Below are 21543 nucleotides of genomic sequence, written 5' to 3'. Positions count from 1 at the left end.
TAGCTGTAGCATTTGAAGTCGAATATGGGATCTGTCACGCCCCGAACTAGTCCCGACCGGAACTAGCCCGTGATGCTCCAATTTAGCCTGTTAATCGATACCAGTCCCAGGAAACAGTGCTGGTATCACAGGGAGACAGAATACCACAGCAACAGAGGTCTCTTTATTATAGAGTAGAGGTACAGTCATGTTGGGCTGCGGACAGATCCCAAGCTCACAACTGCATTACAAAAGGGAAACGGAAGCCAGGACTTGGGCCAAACATCACAGGCGCGACTTGGGAACTAGGCCGAAACCCTAAAACTCATCGTAGCCGGCTTGCTCCTAGAAGAACTCCTCATCAGCAGGATCCGCTTCATCTTCTTCAGCAACTGGGGGGGATATTTATATAGAGCAAGGGTGAGTACGGGGGTACTCAGCAAGCCAGGGGAAATAAGTGTTTAATGCAGGCTTCAAGGGAAGGCTGTTGTTTTTGCAATTGATTTTATTTGAATTCTTTTCTGAAAATAACTAAGTGAGTGCTTCTCAAACGACACGGATGAGACAGTGTGTCTCGTCCGGTCGGAGTATGTGCAATGTGTCAATCTTTAGGATTGCAACAAGGTTGGCACCCGGCCAACAGCTTTTTAAACGGCCACCCGGGCCAACAACTTTCCAAACGGCCACCCGGGCCTAGCTGATCCCATCAGCTGCAGATTTTTCAAACATCGAACCCCTTTTCACAACAGCAATTTCACAAGCAGTAGACAAACAAAACTACGCTAGGAATCACCTCACATCCGCCCATGTCCGTGGGCACGGCTGTTCGAACAGTTTGTTAACCTCTGCAGAGGGGGTACACTTTACCCACATGACATTACTAACCCGGGTCACCCAGCCCGTGGGGATCAGCCACGCCGGGGGACCTCCAAGCTTTCATGACAAGGCATTTCGAAAGCCGACACAGGTTTACCATATGCCGACGAGAGGGGTCCCAGACCAACAACAGGTTAGGTCCCAGACCATACTGTGCCAGGAAGCCCAGGGGTCCTCCCCGACACCACCCCGGCGAATCCACATGTCTCTCGGCATCAAGGCTCCCCTGATAAGCTAGTTACTCAGCCAGGGGTGTCCCATTCCACCCATGTGGTCGTACTTGTCTTATGTTCGGATGAAATTCCAAGGAAACGGTCCTTAGGTGCAAGAGCGGGAAACCGTACACCCGGTACGTTCCCCGGTCCGCGGTTTTGGAAAATCCATTTAGTTCGCAAGCACCGACCCAGGTGTCGGGTTTTCCAAGTCTTTTGTAAAACTCCAGTTTTACCCAAGTTGTTACTCAGATTTTAAGTTTGAAGGCGACCGTCGATACTTGCACAGAGTGCACGAGTATCGAGGCGCAACTGGGTGGTTACAAGGGGACATGGTATAGCAATTAACAAAGGAAGGATCAAATGCGACAAATTAGGTAGGTCTGCCAATCTGCCTTGCAGACGGGACAAACAGATTAAGTGCGATCTATCAATGCATAATATTTTGCAAGCAACATAATTAAATTTCAAATATAGGCTCAAGATGTTCAAAGGTGGCTTGCCTTGCTCGAGATCTGGAGCTTGATCCTCGAAATCCTCGCACTGCGGGTCTTCGGGCTCTGAAACTATACGCGAAACGGAACAACTCAACAAACGGCGAAAATAAAGCCCTATTAAAGACCTCTAAGCGTGCCATTAGATAGATCTCGAGATTTGGGGAATTTTGGAAGTTGAACGGAGTCAAACGGATTTACGGTTGGGAAGATATTGAATTTCTAAGATTATTGAATTTTTGATCTAAAGGAAAAGGATTTAATTAAATCCTTTTTGGAAAAGAAAAAGAAAAGAAGGGAGGGAGGGAATATAGACTTTTCTCGGACGGCTAGGGCGCGGCCCAAGAGAAATGGAGCGGTCCGGCCGAGCTAAATGGGCCGGCCGGCCCAAGGCGGCCCAAACTCGCGCGCGCGCGGGAGGGAGGAGAGAGAGAGCCGGTGGACCGGGCTCACCACGCGCGGTCCCGGGTGGGACCCGCTTGTCAGCGGCTCGGCTCACCGTGCGGAGGGAGCACGCGACGCACGCGCGCGGGCGGGGAAGGGACGCAGTGCATGCGCGCGGTCCGCGGTGGACGCACGTGCGGCGGGCCCACGCGCAGCCTCACGGCTCGCGGTGGATCGCGCGCACGCGGAGGGACCAACCGGGGTCGGCCCGACCCGGTCTGGCTAAGCTGGCGCCGACGTGGCGCCTACGTGGATGCCACGCGGGCCGGCGGGAGGTAGACGACGACCCGGCCGCGAATGGACGGCGGGCGGCGGCGACGAGCGGCGGAGCGAACCACGGCGATACGGGCAACAGCGAGCACACGGGCGATGACGACGGCGATGACGGCGGGGCGGTTTGGAGCGGCGCGACGACACGGGCGACAGACGCGTGCAGAGGCTGACGGCGGCGGCGACCGGGCGGTCGGCCACTCGGCACGCGCGCGCGGCTTGCAACGGGCGTCGTCTGCGCGGGCGGCTTACGCAGGCGCGACAGAGCGAGGAGAGGGGAAGGGGGCGCTCGGCGCGGCGGCTCATGCGCACGCGCGTGGGCGGAGCGGAGGAGGAGGAGCACTCGGCGCGGCTCTTCGCGCACGCGCGCGCGGCGCGCGGGCGATGCGGAGCGGAGCTGAGCGGGGGGAGGGAGGGAGAGCGGAGCGCGCCGGGGAGGGGAGAGGGCCGGGGGAGAGGGGGAGAGAGAGAGAGAGAGAGCGCCCGGGAGAGAGAGGGCCGGGGAAGAGATGGGCCGAGCGGAATTCGGCCCATCGAACCCGGGGGAGGCAAACTAGACTTTTGCGGAGGGATTCGATTTGGAAGGAATTGGATTCGGAATTGAACTCGACGATAGATCGGGAATTGAGATCTTGAGATGGCACGGACACTAGACAACAATCAAAGAAACAAATTTCGCAATTAGGGTTTTTCGGAGATAATTTTCCCGCTAGGCGCCACGACGGAACGGGCGCTACAGACCAACCCCCCTAACAAGAATCTCGACCCCGAGATTCAGCACCTAAGGGAGCAGCTCCGGAAACTCGGCGCGGAGAAGATCTTCTCGTTCCCAGGTTGCCTCATCTTCAGAATGATTGCTCCATTGGACTTTGTAGAACTTGATGGTCTTCCTTCGAGTCTGACGTTCTGCCTCTTCAAGAACCTTGATCGGTCTTTCCTTGTAGGTCAGATTCTTTTCCAGCTCGATATTACCCAGGGGAACTTGCTCTTCTGGAACTCGAATACATTTCTTTAACTGGGATACGTGGAACACGTTGTGCACATCTGCGAGACCTTCAGGTAGCTCAAGCTGATAAGCCACTTCGCCACGTCTGGCGGTTATGAGGTAGGGGCCGATGTAGCGGGGTGCTAACTTGCCGGACATCCCAAACCTTCTCATACCACGGAGGGGTGATACCCGCAGGTACACATGATCTCCTTTTTCGAACTCAAGGTCACGCCTCCGATTGTCAGCGTAATTCTTCTGACGGTTCTGTGCTGTCTTCAAACGTTCTCGTATCAGCTTAACTTGTTCTTCTGCTGACTTGAGTATGTGAGGACCGAATACCAGTGCTTCGCCCACCTCATTCCAGCACAAGGGGGTGCGGCACTTTCTTCCGTACATTGCCTCATTCGGCGACATCTGAATGCTGGCCTGATAACTGTTGTTGTATGAGAACTCGGCATACGGCAAACAACGATCCCAAGTGCCTTCGAAATCCAAGGCACACGCACGTAGCATGTCTTCTAGGATTTGGTTTACCCTTTCGGTCTGACCATCGGTCTGCGGATGGTAGGCTGTACTAAAATTCAGATCAGTTCCGAGGGCTTCATGCAACTGCTTCCAGAACCTTGAGGTGAACTGAGTGCCTCGGTCTGACACAATTTTCTTGGGACAGCCAAATCTACATACGACATGGGTCATGTAGAGTTCTGCTAGTTTCTTTCCATCATAGGTGGTTTTCACTGGCACGAAATGAGCTGATTTCGTGAGTCGGTCCACGATTACCCAAATGGAGTCGTACCCGCTGGGGGTTCTTGGCAAACCGGTGATGAAATCCATTCCGATCTCTTCCCATTTCCACCCGGGAATCGGTAGGGGTTGCAGCAGACCTGCTGGCCTCTGATGCTCTGCCTTGACTCTTTGGCAAATGTCACACAAGGCTACGTATTCTGCGACATCTCGCTTCATTCCAGCCCACCAAAAGTATGCCTTGATATCTTGGTACATCTTCGTACTTCCTGGATGAATGGAGTAAGCGGACTCATGAGCTTCCTTTAGGATGAGATCTCTTAACTCCTTCTTGGCCGGTACACAGATGCGTGGACCGCACCAAACTGTGCCTTGATTGTCTATGGAGAAATTGGTGTCCTTCTTCTCCTGTATTCTTTTTATTAACTCTTTTATCCCTTCGTCATCTTTCTGAGCCTCCCGGATTTGCGATTCTAGGGTAGGCTGTACTGTCAAGCTGGCAGGGACTCCTGACTGTACCACGGTCAGCCTTAACTTCTCCAATTCTCTGCACAGATGATCTTGGTCAGGCCGTATTTGAGCTACATTGCAATAGGCCTTGCGACTTAGCGCATCAGCGACCACGTTGGCTTTACCAGGATGATAGTGGATTCCAAGATCGTAATCCTTGATTAGTTCCAACCATCTTCTCTGCCTCATATTTAACTCGGTCTGTGTGAAGATATATTTAAGACTTTTGTGATCGGTGTACACTTCACATCTGTTCCCGATTAAATAATGCCTCCAGATCTTAAGAGCATGAACCACGGCTGCCAACTCGAGATCATGGGTGGGATAATTGACTTCATGAGGCCTGAGCTGCCTGGATGCATAGGCCACAACCTTTCGTTCTTGCATTAGGACACATCCTAAGCCTTGTCTTGATGCGTCACAGAAGATCTCGAAATCTTTTCGGATATCTGGCAAGGTGAGAACTGGTGCAGTGGTCAACCTTTTCTTCATTTCTTGAAAGCTGTCTTCACAGGCTGCAGACCATTGAAATTTCTTTTCCTTCTTTAACAGCTCGGTCATAGGTCTGGCTAGCTTAGAGAATCCTTCAATGAATCTTCGATAATATCCCGCTAAGCCAAGGAAGCTGCGGATCTCTGACACGTTCTTGGGCGGGTTCCAAGCAAGTACAGCTTCAACCTTGCTGGGATCTACTTCGACACCGTTGGAGGAAATCACGTGTCCAAGAAATGCTACTCGGTCCAACCAGAATTCGCATTTCGAGAATTTAGCGAATAGTTGATGATCTCTGAGCTTTTCCATTATCAGCCTCAGGTGTTCAACATGTTCTTCCTCGTTCTTGGAGTATATCAGGATGTCATCGATGAACACCACGACAAACTGGTCCAGGTATTCCATGAAGATTTTGTTCATTAAGTTCATGAAGAATGCTGGAGCATTAGTGAGTCCGAAGGACATAACTGTGAACTCATATAGACCATAACGCGTTGAGAAAGCGGTCTTCGGGATATCTTCAGATCTGATTTTCAGTTGGTGGTAACCTGACCTCAAGTCAATTTTTGAGAAAACTCTTGCTCCTTTAAGTTGATCGAATAAATCGTCAATCCGTGGCAACGGGTACTTGTTCTTTATAGTTACTTCATTCAGGGCTCTATAGTCGATTACCATTCTCTCAGAGCCATCCTTTTTCTTAACCAGAAGCACTGGGGCTCCCCAAGGGGATGAGCTAGGTCGCACATAACCTTTACTTTCCAGTTCTTTGATTTGTCTTTTAACTTCTGCTAATTCATTAGCTGCCATTCGGTATGGTCTTTTTGCAATTGGTGCAGTGCCTGGTGCCAGTTCTATGGCGAACTCAATCTCTCGGTCTGGTGGCATACTCGTTAATTCTTCTGGAAATACGTCGGGATATTCACAGACTATGGGTACCGACTCCAGGGAGGTGACTTGTAAACAGGTTAGGATAGACCGACTTGCGGTAGGGGTGTTAGGGGTAAAGCGGACTTGCTTTCCTCCAGGTCCTTGCAAGGTGATGGACTTTTCGGCACAATCTATCTGTCCTTTGTGCTTAGCCAACCAATCCATCCCTAGGATGATATCCAAGCTTTGCGAGTCTAGGACTATCGGTTTGGCTAGGAAGTCAACTTCCTCAATTCTAAGGTTAACTTCCGGGCATATTTGAGTTGCCCTTATATTCCTTCCAGGGGAATGTACTATCATTGGTACACGCAAATTTTGGGTTTTCCAACCATTTCTTTTCACAAAAGCTTGTGATATGAAAGAATGGGAAGCTCCTGAATCAAATAGAACTATTGCGGGTACGGAGTTGACAGAGAACATACCCATCACAACGTCTGGAGCATCCTGAGCGGTTTCAGCTTGAATGTGATTCACACTTCCTCGACCAAAGTGGTTGGAAGCACGAGAACCTTGTCCACTTGCCTGAGAGCTAGGACGAGACTGAGCTGCCGCTGGAGTAGGAGTTCTGGCGGTGCTGCCATTAGCATGCCCTGAGTTGGTGTTGGTAGGATTCTGAGGGCACTGTCTAGCATAGTGACCCATCTGGTTGCACCGGAAACACTGAACTGCTGACGGTCCCTGTGGTGACTTGAAGGAGGTAACACTGTTTGGCGCGGTATTGCTACTAGGGGCACGCTGCTGTGGCTGAGGTGCCGGACGGTTCATCTGAGGACGAGGGGCGTAGCCTGGCTGGCGGTTAGCCTGAGTGACCGACTGGTGGTATTGCATGGGTTGACCGTAGCGAGGGCGAGGTGCGCCTCGGGAAGAATTTCCCTGATGGTTAGACTTGCGTTTCTTGTATTCTTCGGTAGCCTCTTTTCTGGCATCCTCAAGTAGAAGTGCCTTGTTGATCATATGTTGAAAGGTGGGGAAGTCATGAGCAAGCAACTGGAGTCTCATTCCAACTGCGATCCCTTTCAAGAATTTCCTGATCTTCTTCTTGTCTGTGTCCACTTCCTCAGGGGCGTACCGAGCCAACTTGTTGAACATACTTAGGTACTCATTGACACTGATGTTGCCTTGCTTAAGTCTGTTGAATTCTTCTTTCTTCATGTCAATAGTGCTTTCAGGCACATGAGCTGCACGGAAAGCCGTAGCGAACTCATCCCAAGCAATGTTAGTGGGTTCAGGGTGTGCATTGCAGTAATTCTCCCACCAATCTGCAGCGTGTCCTCTTAGCTGGTGAGAGGCGTAGAGCGTCTTCTCAACCGGAGTACACTGCACTAAGTTGAGTTTCCTATCAACATCTTTCAGCCAATCGTCAGCCTCGACGGGCTCGACGGTCTGAGAGAACTCTGGCGGATGTGACCTCAGAAAATCTGTCAGCTTGGATCTATTGCTGCTCACGTGAGGGTGGCCATTTCCATGCGCATTATGCTGAAAACTGGCTATGGCTGTGGTTAGTCCTTGCAAGATTTGTGTCTGAACTGCCATTATGTGTTGCATGTTGTTTTCCACATGAGGTGGGGGAGGGAGGTGTTCTTCTCCAGAATTGTGACTGGCAGTGCGGTGAGAGCGGTGAGATTGTTCCATCTCTGCATTACGGAAAACTGTGCGATGCGAGCGGTTGCTGCGGCGGGGTTGCTCAACCTCTGCGTTGCGGGAAACAGTACGGTGCGAACGGTTGCTGTGGTGAGACTGCTCATTAGCTGATTCATGATTTGCTTCTGCTTCAACTCTACCATCTTCAAAACCAAAGCGGGCTGGTGCACGAGCTGCACGGCGGGGGCGGCTAGCCATCTAAACTCCCAGAAAAGGGCGGGGTAAGAGTCAGATAAGCACTTAGGAGGGCAAGGAGCAAAGCAAATAGCAACTCAGATAGCACACACTAGGCATAAACTGGATTTTTCAAATCATAAAAACACCTGATATAACGGGTGTGGACAAGTCACAGAGCTACGCCGAGCTTGACTGTGCGCACACCACCTAGGAGAACCAGACTACCAAACAACACCCACCACAAACACACGCACGCACTACCTCGCCACGACTCCAAAAGAGTTGGCGGCGGAACAAAAGGGCCTATCACACGGACGGCTGCTGAAGACTGCCTCCTCTACTCCTCGTCGGCCTGGCTGCCTCCTGTAGTCGGCTCCTCAGTCGAAGAAACGTCGATCGGCTGGCGCGAAGGGACCGGCGGAACCTGTCGAGGGCCGGCAGCAGCACGGGCCGCTGGCGGTGGGGGAGCTGGGTGGCGGAAACGGAACACGGTGGAAGAACCAACAACACGCTTCCGCGCGGTGCGGATAAAGCGTGGGCCACGGCGGGAGGAAGCAACTGGGGTGTGTCCGGGGTGTAGGAAGGGCTAACTGGGTGTGGGTAGGGGGAGTACACTGGTGAGTACGGCGCACGCGAGCTGGGGGAGCGCGGGCCACTGGGAGTGCAGGCAGAGCCGCGGGAGCTGTGGGAGGACAGGTGGCTGGCGTGGCAGAGGCGTCCTGAGTCCCAAGAGATAGTGTCAACTGAGGTGACACCCTCCTCGGCCAGACGGGCCTCCAAGGCGGCGTAGCGGCGGGCAAGGGAGCGGTAAGCCTCAAGGAGTAGGTCGTGCTGAGTGGCCTGAGCCTCCGAAAGCTCAACCATGCGAGTCAGCACTGGCTGAGACTCGCTGTACGGACAAGGGTACCTGGCGTCTGAGTGGCCAGAGGGAAGGCGTGGAAGCTGCCGGAAGGCGGAGCCTCCGAGACGGTGGCTGTAGTCGTGGGCCAGGTGACGAAGCGCAGTCCAGGAGAGGTCCTGGTACGCGATCTGGAGAGTGGGCCTGGCCACGGTGAAGTGGTGTGGGCGAAGGCCAGCTCCGTGTATACCTCCACGGGGGTAAAGGTACACAGAGAGCTCACAGTGAGGGGGAACACGGTCCACGGAGTACCCCGTGTACTCGGGACACGAGAAGCCAAGGAAACGGGAGAGGTCACGAAGCTAAGCGACGTGGTGACCCTCACCAAAACCGTGGGAACTGAAGCTGGCGTTCACTGCCATCTACAATTTTGAAAGAGGGAGAAAGATCAGTAACCGTTTTAGAAACAAACTATTGAAAATAAAGAAAGCAAAAGAAACCTTAGCTTTTCGCAAGTAGTTTTGAACTTAGTATCCTTAGGGTCGTCCTAAGCGTCGGGTTTCGCCCTAGGGCCAAGCCTGTCCTCTGATACCATCTCTTGTCACGCCCCGAACTAGTCCCGACCGGAACTAGCCCGTGACGCTCCAATTTAGCCTGTTAATCGATACCAGTCCCAGGAAACAGTGCTGGTATCACAGGGAGACAGAATACCACAGCAACAGAGGTCTCTTTATTATAGAGTAGAGGTACAGTCATGTTGGGCTGCGGACAGATCCCGAGCTCACAACTGCATTACAAAAGGGAAACGGAAGCCAGGACTTGGGCCAAACATCACAGGCGCGACTTGGGAACTAGGCCGAAACCCTAAAACTCATCGTAGCTGGCTTGCTCCTGGAAGAACTCCTCATCAGCAGGATCCGCTTCATCTTCTTCAGCAACTGGGGGGGGATATTTATATAGAGCAAGGGTGAGTACGGGGGTACTCAGCAAGCCAGGGGAAATAAGTGTTTAATGCAGGCTTCAAGGGAAGGCTGTTGTTTTTGCAATTGATTTTATTTGAACTCTTTTCTGAAAATAACTAAGTGAGTGCTTCTCAAACGACACGGATGAGACAGTGCGTCTCGTCCGGTCGGAGTATGTGCAATGTGTCAATCTTTAGGATTGCAACAAGGTTGGCACCCGGCCAATAGCTTTTTAAACGGCCACCCGGGCCAACAACTTTCCAAACGGCCACCCGGGCCTAGCTGATCCCATCAGCTGCAGATTTTTCAAACATCGAACCCCTTTTCACAACAGCAATTTCACAAGCAGTAGACAAACAAAACTACGCTAGGAATCACCTCACATCCGCCCATGTCCGTGGGCACGGCTGTTCGAACAGTTTGTTAACCTCTGCAGAGGGGGTACACTTTACCCACACGACATTACTAACCCGGGTCACCCAGCCCGTGGGGATCAGCCACGCCGGGGGACCTCCAAGCTTTCATGACAAGGCATTTCGAAAGCCGACACAGGTTTACCATATGCCGACGAGAGGGGTCCCAGACCAACAACAGGTTAGGTCCCAGACCATACTGTGCCAGGAAGCCCAGGGGTCCTCCCCGACACCACCCCGGCGAATCCACATGTCTCTCGGCATCAAGGCTCCCCTGATAAGCTAGTTACTCAGCCAGGGGTGTCCCATTCCACCCATGTGGTCGTACTTGTCTTATGTTCGGATGAAATTCCAAGGAAACGGTCCTTAGGTGCAAGAGTGGGAAACCGTACACCCGGTACGTTCCCCGGTCCGCGGCTTTGGAAAATCCATTTAGTTCGCAAGCACCGACCCAGGTGTCGGGTTTTCCAAGTCTTTTGTAAAACTCCAGTTTTACCCAAGTTGTTACTCAGATTTTAAGTTTGAAGGCGACCGTCGATACTTGCACAGAGTGCACGAGTATCGAGGCGCAACTGGGTGGTTACAAGGGGACATGGTATAGCAATTAACAAAGGAAGGATCAAATGCGACAAATTAGGTAGGTCCGCCAATCTGCCTTGCAGACGGGACAAACAGATTAAGTGCGATCTATCAATGCATAATATTTTGCAAGCAACATAATTAAATTTCAAATATAGGCTCAAGATGTTCAAAGGTGGCTTGCCTTGCTCGAGATCTGGAGCTTGATCCTCGAAATCCTCGCACTGCGGGTCTTCGGGCTCTGAAACTATACGCGAAACGGAACAACTCAACAAACGGCGAAAATAAAGCCCTATTAAAAACCTATAAGCGTGCCATTAGATAGATCTCGAGATTTGGGGAATTTTGGAAGTTGAACGGAGTCAAACGGATTTACGGTTGGGAAGATATTGAATTTCTAAGATTATTGAATTTTTGATCTAAAGGAAAAGGATTTAATTAAATCCTTTTTGGAAAAGAAAAAGAAAAGAAGGGAGGGAGGGAATATAGACTTTTCTCGGACGGCTAGGGCGCGGCCCAAGAGAAATGGAGCGGTCCGGCCGAGCTAAATGGGCCGGCCGGCCCAAGGCGGCCCAAACTCGCGCGCGCGCGGGAGGGAGGAGAGAGAGAGCCGGTGGACCGGGCTCACCACGCGCGGTCCCGGGTGGGACCCGCTTGTCAGCGGCTCGGCTCACCGTGCGGAGGGAGCACGCGACGCACGCGCGCGGGCGGGGAAGGGACGCAGTGCATGCGCGCGGTCCGCGGTGGACGCAGGTGCGGCGGGCCCACGCGTAGCCTCACGGCTCGCGGTGGATCGCGCGCACGCGGAGGGACCGACCGGGGTCGGCCCGACCCGGTCTGGCTATGCTGGCGCCGACGTGGCGCCTACGTGGATGCCACGCGGGCCGGCGGGAGGTAGACGACGACCCGGCCGCGAATGGACGGCGGGCGGCGGCGACGAGCGGCGGAGCGAACCACGGCGATACGGGCAACAGCGAGCACACCGGGCGGTTGCACGTGACAAGGGGAGGCGAGCCAACGGCTCGGATTCGCCGGAGGATGCTCGACGGTGGCGGATTGCGGTAGCGACAACCGGCGGCGGGAGAAGAGGGAAACGGCGACGAGGTCACGAGAGGTCGATTCCCGGCGGTGAGAGCATCTACGCGGCTTCGGGAACTCGACGCTAGCGTCGGATTGGGCGGAACTACGCCGAGCGAGGCCGGCGACGAGCGGGTGCTACGGAGCTCGGGCGGCGACGGCGGCGAGCACACGGCGAGCGACGGCAACGGTCGGGGCGGCGCCGGCTAACTACGGGGAGTCTACTTAAGCTACTACCGAAAGCTAGGGGGAGGAGATGGAGCGAGGAGGAAGAACGGAGAGAGACACTACCGTGCGGGACGGGGCGCAGTGACGAGAGGCCGACGGCGCGGGAGTGATCTCTCCGGCCTCGGGCCGGGGAAGAGGAGGAAGACGAGCGCCCGGAGTCCCCTTCCGCGTCCTAGTGCGCACCGGCTCCTCCGGCACACACGCGACGGCTGCGGTCGGCGAGAGGGACGGCAATGGCGCGGGCGAGAAACAGGGAAGAATGGGAGAAAAGGGAAGGGAGGGCGCCTGGGTTTATAGGGGGCGGCAATGTCGGTTTGGAAACCGACTTTGGCGGTCAAGGCGCGAGCTGGCGCTCCGGCTAGCGGCCAAAACGGCGACAGGAGGGAGGGAGGATGACGCCGGCGGGAGGAAAAGGGGAAAAAGGAGGGAGAGAAAAGGGGCTTGCTCTTTTGCCGATTCGGGAAAAGGGGGAGGGAGCGGGGCGACTCGGCAGAGGGAGAGGGGCTCTCTGCCTCCGCCCCTTGGAGGCTAGCGCGCGGAGTGGCGGGGGCCGGGCGATGACGACGGCGATGACGGCGGGGCGGTTTGGAGCGGCGCGACGACACGGGTGACAGACGCGTGCAAAGGCTGACGGCGGCGACGACCGGGCGGTCGGCCACTCGGCACGCGCGCGCGGCTTGCAACGGGCGGCGTCCGCGCGGGCGGCTTACGCAGGCGCGACAGAGCGAGGAGAGGGGAAGGGGGCGCTCGGCGCGGCGGCTCACGCGTACGCGCGTGGGCGGAGCGGAGGAGGAGGAGCACTCGGCGCGGCTCTTCGCGCACGCGCGCGCGGCGCGCGGGCGAGGCGGAGCGGAGCTGAGCGGGGGGGGAGGGAGAGCGGAGCGCGCCGGGGAGGAGAGAGGGCCGGGGGAGAGGGGGAGAGAGAGAGAGAGAGAGAGAGAGAGAGAGAGAGAGAGAGAGAGAGCGCCCGGGAGAGAGAGGGCCGGGGAAGAGATGGGCCGAGCGGAATTCGGCCCATCGAACCCGGGGGAGGCAAACTAGACTTTTGCGGAGGGATTCGATTTGGAAGGAATTGGATTCGGAATTGAACTCGACGATAGATCGGGAATTGAGATCTTGAGATGGCACGGACACTAGACAACAATCAAAGAAACAAATTTCGCAATTAGGGTTTTTCGGAGATAATTTTCCCGCTAGGCGCCACGACGGAACGGGCGCTACAGGATCCATGTTAAAAATTCCCACAATTACCACGTTCTACGCTGACTGCATGTGCCAACTGCTACCGGCAACAAATAATTCTTTTCTCAGTTGAGTTCAACTACAGTTTAGACTTCGATTTTTCCTCTGACATGTGCCACAGTAAAGTATATCAATCTCATCGTTTGGCTGTCACAAACGGAAAATAATTTGTGAATAAAACTTTTATATACGTGTTCTTATTGATGTAAAAGTAAAAACTGAAAAATAAACTTTGATAAAAAAACCTAAAATCAGTTTTAAATTTAAAATTAAAAATTTAAATTTTGGTTGATAAGTATAAGGATAAGCGACAAGGCAAGGCAGTATATTCCGTTCTCATTTTTCATAGAATCGATTGTAGACTCACTGGAGCAGCTATTAGAAAATGCAGCTAGCTTATCAACGGGCACCAGCACCACCACCTTAGTCCTGCCGTCGCTATCCGCCCGTGGCTGGCGCCGTAAGCTGTATCAGCCACCCAAGAGGCAGGCAGGAAATATGGATTATGGAATAAGCGTGGAAACGAGAGTAACCCCGAAGGCGACTGATCGGCGATCGGTCGATCGATCGGGCGAGAGGAGGAGAGAGACCGGTTGTCCATTGTGGTTTCTGTCGCGACGAAGCATCCAAGAAAGAGGGAGATAGGCATCGATCATCCATCGGCATGCGTCCGCACGAGGTCGTCCGGCCCCCATGCCCGCGACCTCACGCTCAATTTTTCCTCCACGAATGGTCAGCACAACACGTGAGGATTTGTCGAAAAGTCTATCCAGAACCCTTTTTTTTTCATTTTCCTTCGTTTATTGATCGGATGGATAGCGACAGCAGTTTGTTCTTCCTCCTCTGGTCATAACTCATTAATCTCTCTATATAGGTTTTGGTTTGATCATTCGTTGGATCCAGGGGGCAGGTTCAGTGCACCCAGAGAATGGTTGGGCCCAGGCGCAGCTGGGAATCCGTTTCGGTGTCCAGACGGGGCAACGCAAAGGCAAACATCTTCTTCTGTCTTTCTTTCTCCTTTCCTTTTTTTTTTTTTTAAGAAAGGAACATCTGAACTCTTCATAAACTGACAAAGTTCTTCTTCGCAATTCATCCATTCAGATACTATTAGCGTAGTGCAATCAATCGATATTGAGGTGCAATTCGAAGTTCTCAAAAAAAAAAAGGTGCAATTTGAATTACTAGTAGGTGCTGAGATGCAATGTCAACCCCTCTGAACGTACGACGTTGTAAACTTCTAAACTTTAATGGAGAAGAGCAGCGATGACGATCTCTCTCTAGAAGAGTCCACACCTCAAGTTTTACTGGTGGTATTAACTGGCAACTGGCAAGCAGGTAGTAGTACTATTCAATGACAACGATGCTGTCGCGTGTAAATCCACGTGGCATGGTAATTTTCCATGAAATGGTAGTTTGAGCATGTGGGGAAGCGTACGAGCTCAAATCAAATTAGGAAATCACCCTGAAGTTTCACCTGTCGCCCCTCCCTCTCGATTGCGACTAGATTGCCGCTGGTTTTTCTTCAACCGTGGAGCATTGACGGGTGGAGTCCGGCGAGTCATAGACGAAGAATTGAATCACTTTAGATTCGGTAATCTAAAGTGAAACAAATTCGCTTTCTTGCCCTCTCTCGCGTGGCGGTGTGTCAAACCTGGAAAGTCCAGTGGAAAGAATTTCGTGCGTGCACACATTTTAATCGCGTTCGTATATGTTCTGTGAGAATAGTTTCGTCCGTCTTGTTTTCTCCTGCGTCACAATTGTCCCGTATTATCTCATACTTCATCAGTGAATAATTTCATGAGTATTGTTGACTGTAGTATATACATTAGACAGGGTATAAGCTACTAAAGAGGTGCCCCGTACGAGAAAATCTAAAACTAATTAACACTTAACTCAAAAGCTATAAAATCATTTGTCATGTAGTTAGATGCTGACGTTTAGGCTACAGTGTTGCACCCAATCCAATCGCAAAACAATTTAGAAACCATTAATTAAATCACGTGGGGGATAATAACGCAGGAAAGTTCAACGAAACCAGAAGCGAGACGACAAAAGACGACGCACTCCCACTCTACTATATATTCTGGCGCGAACCCGACTCCCTCCACAATTCCGCTAGTCCGAGTCAAAACAAAATCAAATTCAAATTCACGGGATAATTCAAAGATGCTGCTTAATCCGGCGTCGAGAGAGGTGGCCGCGCTGGACAGCATCCGGCACCACCTCCTGGAGGAGGAGGAGGAGACGCCGGCGACGGCGCCGGCGCCGACGCGGCGGCCGGTGTACTGCCGGAGCTCAAGCTTCGGCAGCCTCGTGGCCGACCAGTGGAGCGAGTCGCTGCCGTTCCGGCCCAACGACGCCGAGGACATGGTCGTGTACGGCGCCCTCCGCGACGCCTTCTCCTCCGGCTGGCTCCCCGACGGCTCATTCGCCGCCGTCAAGCCGGAGTCGCAGGACTCCTACGACGGGTCCTCCATCGGCAGCTTCCTCGCGTCGTCGTCGTCCGAGGCGGGGACGCCCGGGGAGGTGACGTCGACGGAGGCGACGGTGACGCCGGGGATCAGGGAGGGCGAGGGCGAGGCCGTGGCGGTGGCGTCGAGGGGGAAGCACTACCGCGGGGTGAGGCAGCGGCCGTGGGGCAAGTTCGCGGCGGAGATCAGGGACCCGGCCAAGAACGGCGCGCGCGTGTGGCTCGGCACGTTCGACTCCGCCGAGGAGGCCGCCGTGGCGTACGACCGCGCCGCCTACCGCATGCGCGGCTCCCGCGCGCTCCTCAACTTCCCGCTCCGCATCGGCTCCGAGATCGCCGCCGCGGCCGCCGCCGCCGCCGCGGGCAACAAGCGGCCATATCCCGACCCGGCGAGCTCCGGCTCTTCTTCCCCTTCATCCTCTTCCTCCTCGTCGTCGTCTTCCTCCTCCGGGTCACCGAAGCGGAGGAAGAGAGGCGAGGCCGCGGCCGCGTCCATGGCCATGGCACTGGTTCCACCACCGCCACCACCGGCGCAGGCACCGGTGCAGCTCGCCCTCCCGGCCCAGCCATGGTTCGCCGCCGGTCCGATCCAGCAGCTGGTGAGCTAAGTGGCGATGTGGTAGTGGTAGTGGTGATTTAGCCATCTTGTGCGACTGTGCGTGATCGATTGCTGCTTGATGGGTCGAGCAAGTTCAGAACAGAGCATCACTCTCTGCAGAATAGAAGAAGTTCATGAACAGAGCAATGCACTGCTCCAAGAAATGTGACGAGTTCCAGGCAATCACGCCATTGTTCTTGGATGATTGCGCAGCACCAGAAAAAAGGGAAAAAAAAGATTGTTTGTGAAATGTGGTGAGGTTTTGTAAGACTTGCACAAAATTTGAGAAAAAGAAAAAGATCAATACATATAAAATCTTACTAGAAAAAAGACTTTCTCAAACCGTTTCTAGAAGGGAGAATACTCTTTGGTCTTTGGTATAACAGTCGCACAATCGGACATTCCTTTCAAACTATAGCAGGTTGCTGTTTTATCGTTTAGCGAACGTCAGATCTCATTAGGCTGCGTTAGAGTGAGCGAGGGTGAAACGGAGAAAATTTTCATTCTTTTTTCGTTTTGTGGATCTTCTTCTCTTTTCACTTCCATTCAAACACACCCTAATTTCAACCATACTATGCAAATTTTATTTTGAATCACCATTTATTATATTTCACCTTCTGTTATTTTTTAACCAATGTTTTCACCAAAGACTAGATAAATTTGTCCTTTTTCACTTTGGACTATCCAATTCTCTTTTAAGCATGTGAACGATCTCGTCAATTCTTACTCGTCAATGAACTTTTACAACTATATGTAAAATCATTTATTTAGCATATGACAAATTGAATGAAATAAATAAAAGAATTAAAGGTGGTCTAAAATATCGTATAGATAAAAAATAACTGATTTAAAGTGAAAACATTTATTAAAGGGTGATAGAAAGCGAAACATCAATAATAAAAAGTGATCAAAGTAAAGTTTACTCTTAATTGCAAAGAGAAGGCGCAACAAATTCTAAATGAGACAATTGCGAATCTCCATCATGATGTAACAAACATTACATATATCAAAGGTTGCAAATGAATTGTCAGTTGCAATAATTAATTACTACCAAGTGAGATTCAGTCCAGGCTTACTGGGGAAGTAGGTGCTAGAAGTTCAGAGCGTTCATCTCACTGGTGCATTGATGCAAAAATTAAATTTATGAAACCATGTTTGACCGAAATGGAAGATAGCTTGTTTGACTGATAAACCATGGGATGAGAGAGGAGAGGAGGTACCCATTGAAACTGAAGATTTTGTTGGGGTCAACAGATGGAGACCTGAACCTGAACAACAAAATCAAATCGAATTAGCTAATCCTACATGTCATAGCCCTTAATTAAGTTAATTGCAAAACGGTCGGCACGTGCAATACTGGCACGCACTAGCGGATTAACCATTTTTTTTGAACGCAGCGAATTAACTAATCACCCAGTTGCTGACTAAAAGCCGTCGTTCGGTGCGATCTGGATGGTTGGTGGAGCAAGAGGGCAAGTTGATGAGCACAAAGGACTGAAGATATTCTTTGTAATTACGCCGTATAAAATATGATTGACAAGAAAGCGGCCAAATGCAAGGTGTTTAAAGAACTAGCCCTTGTGCTTATCCATGATAATGGAGTGTCATTAACAGTTTGATGTAATAGGATTGCGTGGATTTGATCCCAGTCGTAATCAGGTGTCGGGCAATATGCCCACTGCCCATAACAAGTTCAAGGTGTCGAGTAGGAACGGATTAATTCTCTGGCTTAACTGTATGTCAGTTGCAGTTGAGTAGGATCTCCCTTGGTGTCGAGTAGTATTGTAGTAAGACATTTTTCTTTGAGAAAATTTTAAAAAATACCATTAACTAATACTCAAATCCAAAAAATGCTATCGATGAATGCGAGTTTCATAAAATGTCATCGCAAGAACGATTCTCTCATAAATACCATCGATGTTAGGGTTTCATTCATCACACGCCGTTCAATGTATTGTTCATCCTATAGTACTTAATGAATGTCTGCTAAAGGAGCTCTAACGACGATTGCATTTCTGGGACAAAGTTACTTGTATTTTGATATTTCATGAAACTCGTACTTATTAATAGCATTTTTTTTAAATTAAACGTTTGTTAATGTTATTTTTTGGATTTTTTTTCTTTTTCTTTCACCGGCTACTTATGAGTTTCATAGTGCTAGTGCAATATGACTCTCACCTAAAATCATGCACTAACCTGGTGATGAAAAATTGCCGAAAAACAATGTATATTTATACTCGGATAAACATTTAGAGGCCGGGTTTGGATACTTTGCCCCACAAACGTGTAGAGGCCGGGTTTGATAATCCTTTATCTAAAAAAAATTATACTCGGATAAACAGGGAAAATGCTTTGGATACTTTGCCCCTTCTCTTAAGCAAGAGGGTGCAGTTGCACATTGGATTTGGATCTCTTCCAAATTTCCAAGTTCACAACAGAGATTACTCTCGCCATCAACCTAGCTAGCCGGTCTTAGCTAGTTGGTGACGCATCAAAGTGATGGCGACAAGTGATGACCAGTCCATGGTGGTGCGCACGTGCGGGGAGCCGAGGCCGAGGAGCAGTTGATTGTATATACTCCCTCCGTCTTAAAAAAAAAAAAGCAAACTCTGGATTTCTGTGTCCAACTTTGACTGTCCGTTTTATATAAAATTTTTTTATAATTAGTATTTTTATTGTTGTTAGATGATAAACCATAATTAATATTTTATGCGTGACTTGTCTTTTTAATTTTTTTATAATTTTTTCAAATAAGACGGACGGTCAAACGTTAGACACGAAAATCAGGGTTTGTCTTTTTCTTTTTTTTTTGACGGAGGGAGTACTGATGATCACGACCATTGACGGGTGCTCTTTGTCATGAGGCCAGCCAGTAGGATCCAGACACGTGGATACCCTACACTCCCGTCTTGTTCCCAACTAGAGAGAACCAACCGGGGCAAAGAAGCAGGCAGCAATTTCACCAAACGTTCCAAACCCAAATCGATCACCAAACGCCCAAACCCTTGTGGGCTTGTTGCTGCGCTGCACGAGGTGTTGGCTTGTTTGCCGCGCTTGGGTTGGTTTGTGAATTGTGATGATTTTGCGGCTTAATGCTTCTGGAAAAAGAAGCTTTTCCAGGTCCATTTCAGTTTCAGCGGTGGCATGGCTAGCTAGCTTTCCAGGGCAGCAAACCGCAAATACGGAGTAGAACTGTAGAAGTGAGTAGGCGTAATCCGTGGCCAGCAATATCCGAGTCAGCCGCGCGTAATGAGTGCGTGGCAGGGCGCAGGACACGCACAGCAGGCAGATCGACGAGGGTCGAAAAAGGACAAGTCAAGAAGCACCAGAGTGACTGGGTATAAACTGGATCTAAAAAGGTTGAGATGAAATTTAATACTCCCTCCATCCCAAAATATAAATATTATTAGCATAGTTACAATTTAAACATTTATAACTTTAATCATTAATAGAAAAAAATAAAAAATATCAAACATGTAAAATTGATTTACATTGATGTTACTAGATTTATCATTAAACAAACTATCATAATATGTAACTCTTTTTATTTAAAACATATTATTTTTATAGATATTGTTGGTCAAAGTAGCATCTCGTAGACCGTGTCAGGGTATAAAAATACTTATATTTTTGGACGGAGGGAATAGGTTTTTGAGCTAAAAATATTTGAGAGCTAAGGTGATTTGTGAAAGGGCTCATAGGCTCTAACCAGTTGGATGGTGTCAAAACTTATATATATGTAAAAAAAAAGTTTGCTAATTGGAAGTGATTTTACTTTCTTTTTGAAACATAAACATTCATCAATAATGACAGATTTAGTGGACAAGCCCTAGTTGTCAGAGTTAGCTCCTTTCAAGGTGAAAGGTATATATGGGCATGTTTGAATTGAGGTCAATTGACCTACCAATTTATTTGTTTGTTTTGAATTGTACTTGCTAGCTATTTGGATTGAGACCAAATCTTGCTAATTCAGTAAAGTTGAAAATTTTGGTAGTACCAAATTTTGTCTAAGTTTCAAACACTACAAAATTTTAACAGGACTTCAAACCAAAACAAACCTATATGGGCTGATGGGCTTTTGATTCAGAATCGCGAAGCGACTGGTGTAGTTTAGAATTTTAGACAACACATCACACAGCGTTGGATGGGAGAGATATGTTTAGGACCAGAGAGTATTTCACGATTCTTGAGAAGAATATGAAAAAACATCTTCACCATCTCCCCAAATAGAACTGAGTACGCGACCATCACCTAGCAGGCTAGCACGATTTAGAACCATCTTCATTTAGAGAACTTTTTATAAGTTATTTGCTCGCTTTCTATTAATCCATATGAGCTACTTTATTTTGTCTATATTCTTTTTTTTAATGGAAAACATCACAGTAGTGCCTTTTCATTGAATAGAGCAGAAGAAAATACAACCCCTAAGGGTAAAGAAAAGAAACTTTGAGCTACACACTATACAATGTGCGGGACGAGTTCACGCAATCTTTTAGCCCCCGCTAGAGCCCATAGACTAGCCTCCTCCTTGATTCGTGTTAGAAGAAAGCCTATTGCCGCCTCTTTGTGGTCGAAGATCTGCCAGTTCCTCTCCTTCCAGATTTCTCAGACGACTAGCAGGATGAGAAATCGGAGGCCCTTTTTTGGACGTCGGGTGTATTTGCCAAGCTCTCCCACCATTGGTGGACTGACCGGGGTTCCTCCCACTCAGTCGGCTCCAATTGTTGATAGCCCATCCAAGTAGCAACTAGGTGCCAAATTCTCTTTCTGTATCTGCACTTGAAGACGAGGTGCAGTCCCGTCTCAGCTTCAGAACGGCAGAGAGGGCAATGTCCATTTTTTTGCCAGCCTCTTGTTGCAAGCCGGTCAGATGTCTAGACTCTATTTTGGATAATAAGCCATGCATGAAATTTATATTTCCCCGGCGCCCAGACTTTCCAGATCAGGGAGTTTAGACTTGAGTTTGGCACCCCTAAACACTGTGCATGATAGGCCGAGGAAGCTGTGTAGTGCCCATTACTTGTGAATCTCCAGGCAATCTGGTCCGGTTCTTCACTGTCTAGTTGCACATTCCGAACCGCTTCCCACAAACGGACCAGTTGCTCGACGAGGTTGATTGTGATAGGCGAGGCCGCATCGAGGGTCAGGTCATTCACCTAGGCGTCACCCTCTTTCCCTTGGCGCAGGGATTTTCTTCTATTTTTGGAGATCCCATAGACAAGTGGCATGAGATCTTTTGGTCTTTGCCCATCAATCCATGCAGAGTCCTAGAAGCGTGCCGTATTCCTATCTCCGACGGTTATCTTTGTCGAAGCAGCAAAAAAGTCCTTGTCTAATCCATCACAAGGCATCTCCAGTCCCACCCACGGTTTGGTTGGGTCC

General features: G+C 50.4%; 1 protein-coding gene across 1 annotated transcript; it reads left to right on the top strand.

The window, feature by feature from the left end:
- The first annotated feature begins 15199 nt into the window (after nt 1-15199).
- Nucleotides 15200-16411, top strand: LOC4330189 (ethylene-responsive transcription factor 1). Its single transcript, XM_015767773.3, has one exon. It carries the CDS (start codon nt 15260-15262, stop codon nt 16169-16171), a length of 912 nt encoding a protein of 303 aa, XP_015623259.1. The 5' UTR covers nt 15200-15259; the 3' UTR covers nt 16172-16411.
- The last annotated feature ends 5132 nt before the right edge of the window (nt 16412-21543 follow it).

The sequence above is a fragment of the Oryza sativa genome, chromosome 2 (assembly GCF_034140825.1).
Source record: "Oryza sativa Japonica Group chromosome 2, ASM3414082v1".
Taxonomy (NCBI): domain Eukaryota; kingdom Viridiplantae; phylum Streptophyta; class Magnoliopsida; order Poales; family Poaceae; genus Oryza; species Oryza sativa.
The sequence above is the reverse complement of the archived record's forward strand: the minus strand, read 5'-3'. Positions and strand labels throughout refer to the sequence as shown.

What these genes read in the sequence shown, in the direction of transcription:
- LOC4330189 (XM_015767773.3), top strand. Translation starts at nt 15,260, where the DNA reads ATGCTGCTTAATCCGGCGTCGAGAGAGGTGGCCGCGCTGGACAGCATC.